Genomic DNA, 13,396 nt, shown 5'->3' on the forward strand with positions numbered 1-13,396 from the left:
TGGCATATTCCATCCTCCACCACTGTAACTGAATCCTCATCATTGATCAAATCTCTGCTCTGGGCCAGGTGTTGGTTAATGACGATCTCCCCGGCACAGTTTAACCCTGCTGGCTCAACCATTACTGCCTGCTCACAATGAACCAATCAGACTTCTTCTTCTTGAAGAGTGTTGTTGTATTTATTATTCACATCCTTGATGTTTAATGGCCCTCTCTCTCTCTCTCTCTCTCCTCCCCCCTCTCTTTCCCTCCCTCCCCATAGGAAACAGTAGAATATGCCTTCCTAATCATCTTTACTATAGAGACCTTTCTGAAGATCATAGCGTATGGTTTAGTCATGCACCAGAACTCCTACGTAAGAAACGGATGGAACATGCTGGATTTTGTCATTGTCATAGTAGGGTGAGTACCACCAATGTTTAAGTTGAAATCAATGGCTCTCCCAAGACAGAGTCATAGAGTAATTCACACACACACACATGCATATACACACACATGAGTATTCCAGTTCCTCCTGATGCCAAGGTACATCATCACAGCCCAGTATGGACCACTGAAGGTGCACTCAAGAAAAAAAGATATCCTTAAGGGTTGCAAAAAGGTTATTGAACCCACTTCTTATAAAAAGACTTACAGATGCCGTATCTTAATTTGATAATTCTTTGTTTATTCAAGGTTTAAAAAGGCTCCTAAAAGTGAGTGATTTCCACTTAAAAATGTCAGACTTGATTTGCCCAAAAGAAAAATGTATCAACCCCTACAAAAATGTCCATTAATTATAATCCACCTAATAATTCGCATTTCCTGTTGCTGCAGGATTATTTTTACCTGCTGTGTGAAACTGGCTCAAATTACGATACGTTATCTGTAAAGAAAAAAAAAACATGTCCTATGTCACCTCTGGTCTGAGTGCTTGTTGAAGGGCATTCTGCTCATTCTTTCCTCTCATTTTTGGTGCCTTTCTGTAATGGTAGTTCATTGAATTTTTATGATCTTTTTATATACTCAATATTGACAGAAACAAATATTTATATTGAGGAGTTTGTTTGCCACACAAACCAGGCGTCAGACAGACACTCATACAGCGTCTGTCTAAAACACACATTACATAGCGGTAGGCGCAATGTTGATTTTACATGTGTTTTTATTCAATTCAAACACACACACAACAGTATGGCCCAGAAAAGACCACTAAGATGAATCAGAGTTCTGTCACCAGAGAGCTCAGAAAGCCTCAGGGCTGTATTTTACAATGAAGTCATCTGTATCTCTGTCTGTGATCTTTGTGATATCTCTCTCCCCTTCCCTCTTTCCTCCCTCTCTCTTCCTCTCTCCCTCTCTCCGCAGGTTGTTCAGTGTAGTTCTGGAGGTGATAACCAAAGAGGGCGATGCCGGGGGCCAGGGGGGTAAGCCGGGAGGCTTCGACGTCAAGGCCCTCCGAGCATTCCGGGTGCTCCGCCCCCTCCGCCTTGTCTCAGGAGTACCCAGTGAGTTGCCATGGCAACAGAATATTAAATACATTTAGACTCTAGAGATTAATCATTATGTAGTAATTGATCTGTGTTTCTGATTCTAGTTCAAGCTCAATCTCAAGTTTTATTGATACCCCCTCACTATACAGGCTGAAATCTATCTGGACATAACGTATACAAATACTGAATGAGTTTCCTCATAATATACTCAATGGATATATTAAATGGATGTCCTCATAGCTTTACACTGTCCCTGCTTCCATCTTGTGTGTGTGTGTGTGTGTCTGACCCATCTCTCTCCATGTCTCTAGGTTTACAGGTAGTGTTGAACTCCATCATTAAAGCCATGGTTCCTCTGCTCCACATCGCTCTGCTCGTCCTCTTCGTCATCATCATCTACGCCATCATCGGCCTCGAACTCTTCATTGGCAAGATGCACGCCAGCTGCTACCTGGTGGGCACTGGTAAGGGCCTGCGTCCCGTAACCGGCCTGTCTCGGTCCGTTACTTGAAGTTAAACTTTTCCCTACTTTTGATGCATGTCAGTACCGCATAAAAAGACAGGCTTAGGTTACCGATCGATAATTTACAATGGCTTGCGAAAGTATTCATTCCTCTAGTAATTTTTCATATTTTCTTGCCTTATAACCTGGAATTGAAATGGATTTTTGGGGGGTTTGTATCATTTGATTTACATAACATGCCTACCACTTTGAAGATGCAAAATATTTTTTCTTGTGAAACAAACAAGAAGTAAGACAAAAAAAACAGAAAACTTGAGCGTGCATAACTATTCACCCCCCCAGAGTCAATACTTTGTAGAGCCAGCTGCTCCAGCTCCTTCAAGTTGGATGGGTTCCGCTGGTGTACAGCAATCTTTAAGTCATACCACATATTCTCAATTGGATTGAGGTCTGGGCTTTAACTAGGCCATTCCAAGACATTTAAATGTTTCCCGTTAAACCACCTGAGTGTTGCTTTAGCAGTATGGTTAGGGTCATTGTCCTGCTGGAAAGTGAACCTCCATCCCAGTCTCAAATCTCTGGAAGACTGAAACAGGTTTCCCTCAAGAATTTCCCTGTATTTAGCTCCATCCATCATTCCTTTAATTTTGACCAGTTTCCCAGTTCCAGTCAATGAAAAACATCCCCACAGCATGGTGCTGCCACCACTATGCTTCACTGTGGGAATGGTGTTCTTGGGGTGATGAGAGGTGTTGGGTTTGTGCCAGACATAGCATTTTCCTTGATGGCCAAAAAGCTCAATTTTAGAGTACCTTCTTCCATATGTTTGGGGAGTCTCCCACATGCCTTTTGGTGAACACCAAACATGTTTGCTTATATTTTTCTGCCCACTCTTCCGTGAAGCCCAGCTCTGTGGAGTGTACGGCTTAAAGTGGTCCTATGCTTTGCAGCTCCTTCAGGGTTATCTTTGGTCTTTTTGTTGCCTCTCTGATTAATGCCCTCCTTGCCTGGTCTGTGAGTTTTGGTGGGCGGTCCTCACTTGGCAGGTTTGTTATGGTGCCATATTCTTTCCATTTTTAAATAATGGATTTAATGGTGCTCCGTGGGATGTTCAAAGTTTCTGAGTTTTTTTTATAACCCAACCCTGATCTGTACATCTCCACAACTTTGTCCCTGACCTGTTTGGAGAGCTCCTTGGTCTTCATGGTGCCCCCTGCTTAGTGGTGTTACAGACTCTGGGGCCTTTCAGAACAGATTTATATATACTGAGATCATGTGACAGATCATGTGACACTTAGATTGCACACAGGTGGACTTTTTTAACTAATTATGTGACTTCTGAAGGTCATTGGTTGCATCAGATCTTAGGGGCTTCATATCAAAGGGGGGGAATACATATGCACACACCACAATTTTTTTAAATAAGTCATTTTTTTCATTTCACTTCACCAATTTGAACTATTTTGTGTATGTCCATTACATGAAATCCAAATAAAAATCAATTTAAATTACAGGTTGTAATGCAACAAAATAGGAAAAACACCAAGGGGAATGAATACTTTTGCAAGGCACTGTATATGCAACATCAGCAGAGAGTTAGGGACTGTGGCGTGTAATGGCGGGGGTGTGTGTGTGTGTGTGAGAGAGAGAACGAGAGAGCCTCTGATGAGCTAGTGTGCTATGAGAATTATGTGTTAACACTGTATACATGTACACTATACCTATAGAAGCCACACTTTTCTGTGCGTCCCAGTGCCTTTTTACACCACAGGATGTATTTGATATTCTCATATGGCAAACGCACTCTGAAATCATGCATCTGATGCGATGCATCATTGTTTACTAAGTTATTTTCCGGCCTTACATCCTACCTTTCTCTCCCTTTCTCTATATGCACTAAAGGTATTCTGGCCGAGGAGGAGCCTGTTCCGTGTGCGGTGTCAGGCCATGGGCGCCAGTGCAGGATGAATGGGACTGTGTGTAGGGAAGGATGGCACGGGCCCAATGGTGGCATCACCAACTTTGACAACTTCCTGTTTGCCATGCTCACTGTTTTCCAGTGTATCACCATGGAGGGCTGGACTGATGTTCTGTACTGGGTGAGGCTGCTTTATGAACCACACCCAGCTAGCAACTAGCAAGCTCTCTCTACTTACAGTAACAGAGGTTTCAACAGTGTTAGCTTAGCTTCATCGCTAACACTGGATGAGCTCCACTCAAATCCAACTTGCAGAAATAATGTACACAAACATACTCCCCCTTCCCCTCTCTGACCTCCCACCTATTTCTCCCTCTCTCCTTAACCTGTGTCTGTACCCTACCTCTCTGCCCAATCTCTACCTCCCTTCCTCTTTCCTCCGCTTATCTCTCCCTCTCTTCTTAAACTTATCCATCCCCCTGCGTCTCTACTCCATCTCTCCCTCCTTTTCTCTCTCCGCCAAATGACTCTCCCTCCCTCTCTATCGGTACTGTCCTCTCTTCTCGTTCATGTGCCGGTTACTATGGTGATGCCGTGCTAATGAAGCCATGAATGGGGTGAAGGTGACATTGGGAGTGGAAGAGAGATGCAGCCACTCGACAGACATGAAAGGGATTGAGAGGGAACTGAACACGGAGGAGGAATGGGGAGATGAGATTGGCAGTTATCCACCTCATGTTCGAAGGTTTTTAAAACACGGAAGAGAAATGCGGAAACTATGGATACAACTTCCCCCGCGGTCGTGCATTATCATAATTCATATGCGCTCCACTAGAAACCCTGTCAATAGCATATTTCTGCATTCATTTTGTTAACTGAATCAAAAACTGCAATAATGCTACTAATACAAGTTAAGACTGGGATGGATCCCCAAAGTATAAAGTGGAAGTATTCCCAAAGTCAATTCATCAGAAGAGACAGACAAACAGTACCCCTCCCAGAAGGACTCATCACTGGCTGGGATACTGATATAAACCGTCTGTGACCGTCCATAAAGTGAGCCAAAATATATGCATAAATCATTGACTCTCTTGCTGTTGATGATCAGGCTATTGAAAAACTTAAAAAGCTAAGAAGCCTACCAGTTTCTAAACAGCGATAAAGTTGGGACCGTTCTGGCAAAGTCCTTCGGAGACGAAGATAAGTGGATCTTCCGCAAAGCCGATGTCGAGCCGAGCCAGTCTGAGGAGCCAGTCCCACCAAGCATGGGTGCTAGCTAGCATGGAGGGCGAGGTACTGACTGCTGGTTTCACCTGCATTGCGGTTTGGGGGAAATCCTGTTGCCACGCCACAGCGATATGTGGAAGGTGAGATTAATACCACACTAGCTAGTTAGTGGTAGCTATCTATTTCCCACTTGTTCCTGTGTGTTCGGTTGCAGGACACACATTTCACTCATTTACTTCCCAAACTCATCTGAACTACACCTACGGGAAGTCCCGTGGGACCTTCCGCAAATAAACAGTGCACACGATGGCACTTTAACATGTTGGGAATGCATGGCTTTCTATGAAATGTTTGTGAAGGTCAACACACACCAACAGGAAAGACTAGAGGAGGAGACGAGAATGCAGGCTTTGTCCGAGGTCTGGTGTGACGCAAGGAAGGTTCAGCAAAGAAAGTGCCTGTGCTGGATACATTTGTACTAGGTCTCGGACAGTGAGGACTTGTCATTTCTTCCCGAGACCAGCTGAGTAAAAAATGATTATTATTTATTTTGTGTATGTTACACACACACACACACACACACACACACACACACACACACACACACACACACATGCACACAATACACCTGAAGAATCCTGCTGGGGAGAAGCAAATGGTTCTTCATCCTCATCCTCAGGCTCAGACAACATTTGTGAAGACACCTGTGTGGCTGAGGAGGTGGATGGCTCATCCAGTGCCAGAGGGTGCCCCAAAATATTTCAGAAGTGCCCCTGAATTTGCATTGAAATACAATAAATATAAAGTTGAAGTCCGATGTTTACATACACTTAGGTTGGAGTCATTAAAACTAGTTTTTCAACCACTCCACAAATTTCTTGTTAACAAACTATAGCTTTGGCAAGTCGGTTAGTACATCTACTTTGTGCATGACACAAGTCATTTTTCCAACAATTGTTTACAGACAGATTATTTCACTTATAATTCACTGTATCACAATTCCAGTGGGTCAGAAGTTTACATACACTAAGTTGACTGTGCCTTTAAACAACGTGGAACATTTCTGAAAATTATGTCATGGCTTTAGAAGCTTCTGATAGGCTAATTGACATCATTTTAGTCAATTGGAGGTGTACCTGTGGATGTATTTCAAGGCCTACCTTCAATATCAGTGCCTCTTTTGCTTGACATCATGGGAAAATCTAAAGAAATAAGCCAAGACTTCAGAAAAAAATTGTAGACCTCCACAAGGCTGGTTCATCCTTGGGAGCAATTTCCAAATGCCTGAAGGTACCACATTCATCTGTACAAACAATAGTAAGCGAGTATAAACACCATGGGACCACGAAGCCGTCTCATACTGCTCAAGAAGGAGACGCGTTCTGTCTTCTAGAGATGAACATACTTTGGTGTGAAAAGTGCAAATCAATCCCAGAACAACAGCAAAGGACTTTGTGAAGATGCTGGAGGAAACAGGTACAAAAGTATTTATATCCACAGTAAAATAAATCCTATATCGACATAACTAGAAAGGCCGCACAGCAAGGAAGAAGCCACTGCTCCAAAACCGCCATAAAAAAGCCAGACTACGGTTTGCAACTGCACATGGGGACAAAGATCATACTTTTTGGAGAAATGTCTTCTGGTCTGATGAAACAAAAATAGAACTGTTTGGCCATAATGACTATTGTTATGTTTGGAGGAAATCGGGGGAGGCTTGCAAGCCGAAGAACACCATCCCAACTGTGAAGCACAGGGGTGACAGCATCATGTTGTAGAGCTGCTTTGCTGCAGGAGGGACTGGTGCACTTCACAAACTAGATGGCATCATGAGGAAGGATAATTATGTGGATATATTGAAGCAACATCTCAAGACATCAGTCAGGAAGTTAAAGCTTGACAATGACCCCAAGCAGCGGGTATTGCTTATACACACTTCGTAATCCCTACTGATGCGTATCAAAGTAGTGTTGTGGAGGTACACAAGTTATCAATTACAGTACAATAGAGAAATTATACACAAATTAGCCTACACAATTGCAAAGCACAGTGAAATATATTTACATGGGCGCTGCACACAGCCTAGTTTCAGGGGAATATCATCTGCAGGCAGCAAGAGTCTGCAGCTCCCACCTGGTTTTGGCATGGAGCAGCTCACAGAAGAATGGCATTGGTAGCTGGTAGGGTTGGAATGACGTTTCAACTCATGAGATCTACCAGTAAATGCTAACTAAGGCAACAATGGGTCTGCAAACCAGGTATTCAAAAAGGTTAGTCCGAAGTGTTGGTTAGGAGACTATTTGTGATGTGCAATTGTCATCATGCACTGTTTGCTTCAGGGGCGTAGAGATGGACGGGCCCACCCAATCAGATTGATGTGGCTTAAGCATTTTTGTGCGCTTTGACCATCAACTGTTGTCTTTTTTTCTAGTGGGAAAATAATTGGAAAAATATAGGAAAACTCATTAAAAAAAACATAGGAAAACATAGGAATTTTCACACAGGGTGCCTTTCCTTTGCTGGGCAGGCCGTTTTTGGCAAAATGTGAGTATACCCACTAATCCAGGCATCACTACACCACTACATAGAGCTGAAGGAAAGACAGCAGTCACACACAGCATGATGTTAAAGGATAACCAGTCCATAAACTCAGACATAATAAGCCAGTAGGTCCCAATCATAAGAATACAAAAACACAACCATTAAGCATTTCCCAATCGAAATGTGCAACTATTACTTCCCATTGCAAAAAAACATTTCACATTTAGCCCCCCCCAAAGTAACCATTGACCTATAGTTTCAAGTGGAACTGACAGCGCTTTAACGACTTTGCAGAAATGAAACAAACAGACAATCATAATATCAGTAAAAAATATCAAATTCCCAGTTTATGCTACAAAACTAACTTTAGTTTTAAAAATAGGTTATATTTGACTCAACGTTCCATGACGTACATTAGGGCAGTTGGCAGAATAGATGAATGCAGTTCAATGCATAATTCATATATTCACCAATACATTTCTTGGTAGTCCAAAAAATATTCCTATCAGGTTGTAAATCACAACTGGCCTGGTACCTTGTTAGCTGCCTCCTTTCGGGATGCACTGCTTCAGTTTCCATGACTCAATATTCTGGACAAAAACAAACCAATGTAACTACGGCTGGGAATTTCAAAACAATCAAACTACCAAGGGCAAATTTAACATTGATACGACACATTTACATAAGTACTCAGACCCTTTACTCAGTACTTTGTTGAAGCACCTTAGGCAGCGATTACAGCGTCAAGTCTTCTTGGGTATGACACGACAAGCTTGGCACACCGTTATTTGGGGAGTTTGCCCCATTCTTCTCTGCAGATCCTCTTAAGCTCTGTCTGGCTTGGATGGGGAGTGTCACTGCACAGCTATGTTCAGATCTCTCCAGAGTTGTTTGATTGGGTTCAAGTCCGGACTCTGGCTTGGCCACCCAATGACAATCAGAGACTTGTCCAAAAGCCACTCCTGCGTTTTCTTGGCTGTGTGCTTAGGATTGTTGCCCTGTTGGAAGGTGAACCTTCGCCCCAGTCTGAGATCCTGAGTGCTCTGGAGCAGGTTTTCATCAAGGATCTCTCTGTACTTTGCTCCGTTCATCTTTCCCTCTATCCTGACTAGTCTCCCAGTCCCTGCCGCTGAAAAACATCCACACAGCATGATGCTGCCACAACCATGCTTCACCATAGGGATGGTGCCAGGTCTCCTCCAGACGTGACGCTTGGCATTCAGGCCAAAGAGTTCAATCTTGGTTTCATCAGACTAGAGAATCTTTTTTCTCATGGCCTGAGAGTCCTTCACTCCAAGTGGGCTGTCGTGTGTCTTTTTACTGAGGAGTGTCTTCCGTCTGGCCACTCTACCATAAAGGCCTGATTGGTGGAGTGCTGCAGAGATGGTTGTCCTTCTGGAAGGTTCTCCCATCTCCACAGAGGAATTCTGGAGCTCTGTCAGAGTGACCATCAGGTTCTTGATCAACTCCCTGACCAAGGCCCTTCTCCCCCGATTGCTCAGTTTGGCCAGGCAGCCAGCTCTAGGAATAGAGTCTTGGTGGTTCCAAACTTCTTCCATTTAAGAATGACGGAGGCCACTGTGTTATTGGGGACCTTCGATGCTGCAGACATTTTTTGGTAATCTTCCCTAGATTTGTGTCTTGACACAATCCTGTCTCGGAGCTCTAGGGACAATTCCTTTGACTTCATGGCTTGGTTTTTGCTCTGACATGCACAGTCAACTGTGGGATCTTATATAGACAGGTGTGTGCCTTTCCAAATAATGTCCAATCAATTGAATTTACCACAAGAGGACTTCAATCAAGTTGTCGAAACATCTCAAGGATGATCAATGAAAACAGGATGCACCGGAGCTCAATTTTGAGTCTCATAGCAAAGGGTCTGAATACTTATGTAAATAAGGTATCCGTTTTATTTTATTTTATACATTTGCAAAAATTTGGAAAAATCTGTTTTCACTTTGTCATTATGGGGTATTGTGTGTAAAAAATGTATTTTTTAAAATTCATTTTATAATAAGGCTGTAACGTAACAAAATGTTTAAAAAATCAAGGGATCTGAATACTTTCCGAATGCACTGTATGTAACAAGCTAAAAACACAAAGCCTAACATTAGCTAGATAGCTAGCTAGCTGCTAGGAGGATGTCATGTTATGCCATTGGAGAAGTTGGTGAGTGACTGACTTTTCCCCCTCATACCGTTTTTCGGTGGCTATACAAAGGTAGAGATAACAGATGTAATTTGGTTAACTAGCAAGAACTTGAATGACTGTTATACAGTTAGCATATCTCTTGAGTTTCACAAATTATCTCTGGCTGTCTCCTCTGATTTCAGAGCACTCTTGTCTGAGTGTGCCAGAGCGCAGAACAACTGATGAATTTTTGAACACACAACACCTGCTGAATATGACAGGTGTCAGTAATCGTAGGCAAAGAAAGTAATAGTTAGTCAAGAACGCTCTGCTACGGCGAGTAAAATGGTTAGATTTGTCTCATTTGTCTGGAAATAGCTAGTTAGCCAACTTTAGCCAGTTAGCTTGGGTGCTTGGTTAGGACAAACATACATTGGCAGGCAAGCTGCAGAAGGACGAGGAGGCTACAATTCCCCATTGTTTATCAATGCAATTTTGACGGCCAACAAGCTGAAAAAGTTTGAGAGGGTTTATCTAATGTTCCTTTGTTAGATTTTAGCTTATCTTGCTCTGGCTAGCATTAGTTGTTGATTTTGTTGATGTGCATAACTGAGGGAGAGAGAGCCTACATTTTCATGGTTGTTTTATCAATAGGACTATAGATTTCCCAAACTTTCTAAGAATTTATGAAAACGTGAAAATAAATATATCTAAGTGGTCGCTTATCAGAATTTTTTGTGTCATATTCATCCTGGAGGTGTATATGAACATATTTTAATATGATTTCATGTACGCTAAACTGCTGTCAGTTCCACTTTAAATGCAACAATGTTTCACACACAAGTTATTTTTCAAAGAGATGGCTAACAGCTAGCGCACTGCAGTAAAAAAGCACAGTTCCATTCACCAGATGATGATCATTTGAAACTTACCGTCTTTTTGAAAAGGGAGGAGCTAACAAATTAGCAACAACATCCTCTTTGATAACACCTGCTGCAAACTAGCCAACAACAAAATCTTGCTAGCTAGACCGTGGGAAAACTAATGCTCGCTATTGAACAATGACCTGTTGCCCTTCAAGGCAGAAGTTTCCATACGTTTTTGTAAAAACGGTCCCACCCACTAAGTCAAAATGAGATTGGTTAATTCTACTGTCACTCCAAAATTTGCCCTAATACAGTTGAACGGCAGATGCCTTTTTCTAGCTTCTGATGGCCTAGCCAATGGCTGACTAAGCTAGCTAGATTTACCTCCCCGGAGACCAGCAATGAAAAATTTTGATTGGATCTTTTTCCTCTTCAGCTTTAACTCTTTTAAATCAAAACATATTTGAAAATAATAATAATTATATTATAATCTTCTCTGAAGATGTTGATTGTTCCCCACTGTGTTAGGGTTAGTAATCATTTGTAGAGTGGCTCTATTCTCCCTGCATTTCTTCACTATTCTGAATGTATAAAGAATCCATATGTTCTGAAATATGAACACAGAAATACTGGACATTTTGAACTCTTATTATGGTGGTGATTTGACAAAATGACAATCATGGTAGTGAATTGGACTCGTATAATTCTGGTCTCGGGCTTGACTCTGTCTCGGACCCCTTGTCACCCTCCCGGTCTTGACTCGATCCCCCCAGACTCAGACTCGATTGTCTCCGGTCTTGGTCTTGAACTGGTCTCGCTTTAGGTGGTCTCGAGCACAACACTGCTGTGCACATCACCACCAATTCTGCAAAATTCATCCACAAACACTTGCATCCTTTCTTCCGGGGAAACATGGCCACCAAACATGGAAAGGAGAATGAGATCAATGGCACCGGGTTTGTGCAGGCTCAGGAGTTTGAGGTGGCTCACAGAGGTCTGGTGGTCTGCCCAGAGGAGCCAGTCCAGGTGGCATTATAGACGACAGAGCTGCTGGAAATGAAGTGTCCAGTGACCAACTCACTTGTCCAATCCCTGCATGAGAGAAGAGGATATGTCACTGAGATAGGAGGGGGAATTTGTGATGCAGACTAATGGGCCAAGGTGGTACTACTTAAAAGTTCAGTTGTGGATGTACTGCACAAAAACCACCTCATCAGTGGACCCCATATGAACAGATAATACTGGACATACCGTTTGACAACAAATTCACAAGGCAGCAAGTAGAATGACCCTGACTGTTCTGCTTTGGACATATGCTGCCTTTTTTGGGAGATGAGTTTTCTCAGGGCAGACTGCAGCTATGACAGAAATATCTGGACATTCTCAAGAACTAGATGCCAAAGATGTGTGATGGGGTAAAATGACACAATCTGTTTTAAAAATGGTTAATTCATGGAAATCTCCTTCCATTGTTTGATTTAATCTCTGTCTTCAATCCGCCCTGATAATACACCACAGTATTTTATAATGTTTATGCCGTAATATAATATGCGTGTTCTGATGTCATATTAAACTTATTACAGAGCAAACAAGAAACAATGTTGAATCTTTTTGCACTTGTTTATTACTATGTCACATTGTCTAAGTAGATGTAGGAAGTAACATTATCACATTTCTCACATTCAATAAGTAAATAACATTTCAAAAGTTAGGATCAGAAAATCAAATCAAATCTATTGATATGGCCCTTCGTACATCAGCTGATATCTCAAAGTGCTGTACAGAAACCCAGCCTAAAACCCCAAACAGCAAGCAATGCAGGGGTAGAAGCACGGTGGCTAGGAAAAACTCCCTAGAAAGGCCAAAACCTAGGAAGAAACCTAGAGAGGAACCAGGCTATGCCGGGTGGAGATTATAACAGAACATTGCCAAGATGTTCAAATGTTCATAAATGACCAGCATGGTCCAATAATAATAAGGCAGAACAGTTGAAACTGGAGCAGCAGCACGGCCAGGTGGACTGGGGACAGCAAGGAGTCATCATGTCAGGTAGTCCTGAGGCATGGTCCTAGGGCTCAGGTCCTCCGAGAGAGAGAAAGAAAGAGAGAAAGAGAGAATTAGAGAGAGCACACTTAAATTCACACAGGACACCGAATAGGACAGGATAAGTACTCCAGATATAACAAACTGACCCTAGCCCCCAACACATAAACTACTGCAGCATAAATACTGGAGGCTGAGACAGGAGGGGTCAGGAGACACTGTGGCCCCATCCGAGGACACCCCCGGACAGGGCCAAAAGTATGTACATTTTCAATTGAGGAAACAAACAACATATTTACAGTAGTAGTCTTCCAGACTCTCACCACCTGTTTGTATCACAGCCAGTGGAGTATACGACTAGCCACTGGGATTAGTTGTTTACCAGTTTCCCCTCTCAGGTTCACCAGCACGGATTTTCCGGATTTTGTTGGTACTTTGGTGTCAGACTGATGGGGATAGTTTGTGAAAGGATCTTGGGAACACCTTCAAGCGCCCGATTGCACGTTCGACATGTATCCTGACATTTTGCCATCTGCGAGTTGACCTCCCTTGTGTGTGAAACAGGAACATTCAGATGAAACACCGTACGGCAGAACACAGACTGTTGAGGAGACACGCTCCTATATTGTATTATTGTAAATGTGTAAATATGGAGAAATGTACATTTGTATGATGTATTACTTGATTAATGGTGTATTGTTTTAGTCCTGTTTGAACCCCAGGTAGCAGCTA

The 13,396-nt window shown here is 42.6% G+C and overlaps 1 protein-coding gene across 13 annotated transcripts in view; it reads left to right on the forward strand.

Annotated features, from left to right (window-relative positions):
- LOC112215828 (voltage-dependent L-type calcium channel subunit alpha-1D-like) overlaps positions 1–13,396 on the forward strand; it is a 98,980-nt gene that overhangs the window by 46,293 nt on the left and 39,291 nt on the right. For all 13 annotated transcript variants that reach the window (XM_042299279.1, XM_042299277.1, XM_042299280.1 and 10 more), the window contains exons 4-7: positions 264–403; positions 1,349–1,488; positions 1,785–1,937; positions 3,839–4,035. In XM_042299279.1, the coding sequence (XP_042155213.1) occupies positions 264–403; positions 1,349–1,488; positions 1,785–1,937; positions 3,839–4,035 (630 nt within the window). The remainder of the gene's footprint in view (positions 1–263; positions 404–1,348; positions 1,489–1,784; positions 1,938–3,838; positions 4,036–13,396) is intronic.

This window comes from Oncorhynchus tshawytscha, linkage group LG16, assembly GCF_018296145.1.
Source record: "Oncorhynchus tshawytscha isolate Ot180627B linkage group LG16, Otsh_v2.0, whole genome shotgun sequence".
Taxonomy (NCBI): domain Eukaryota; kingdom Metazoa; phylum Chordata; class Actinopteri; order Salmoniformes; family Salmonidae; genus Oncorhynchus; species Oncorhynchus tshawytscha.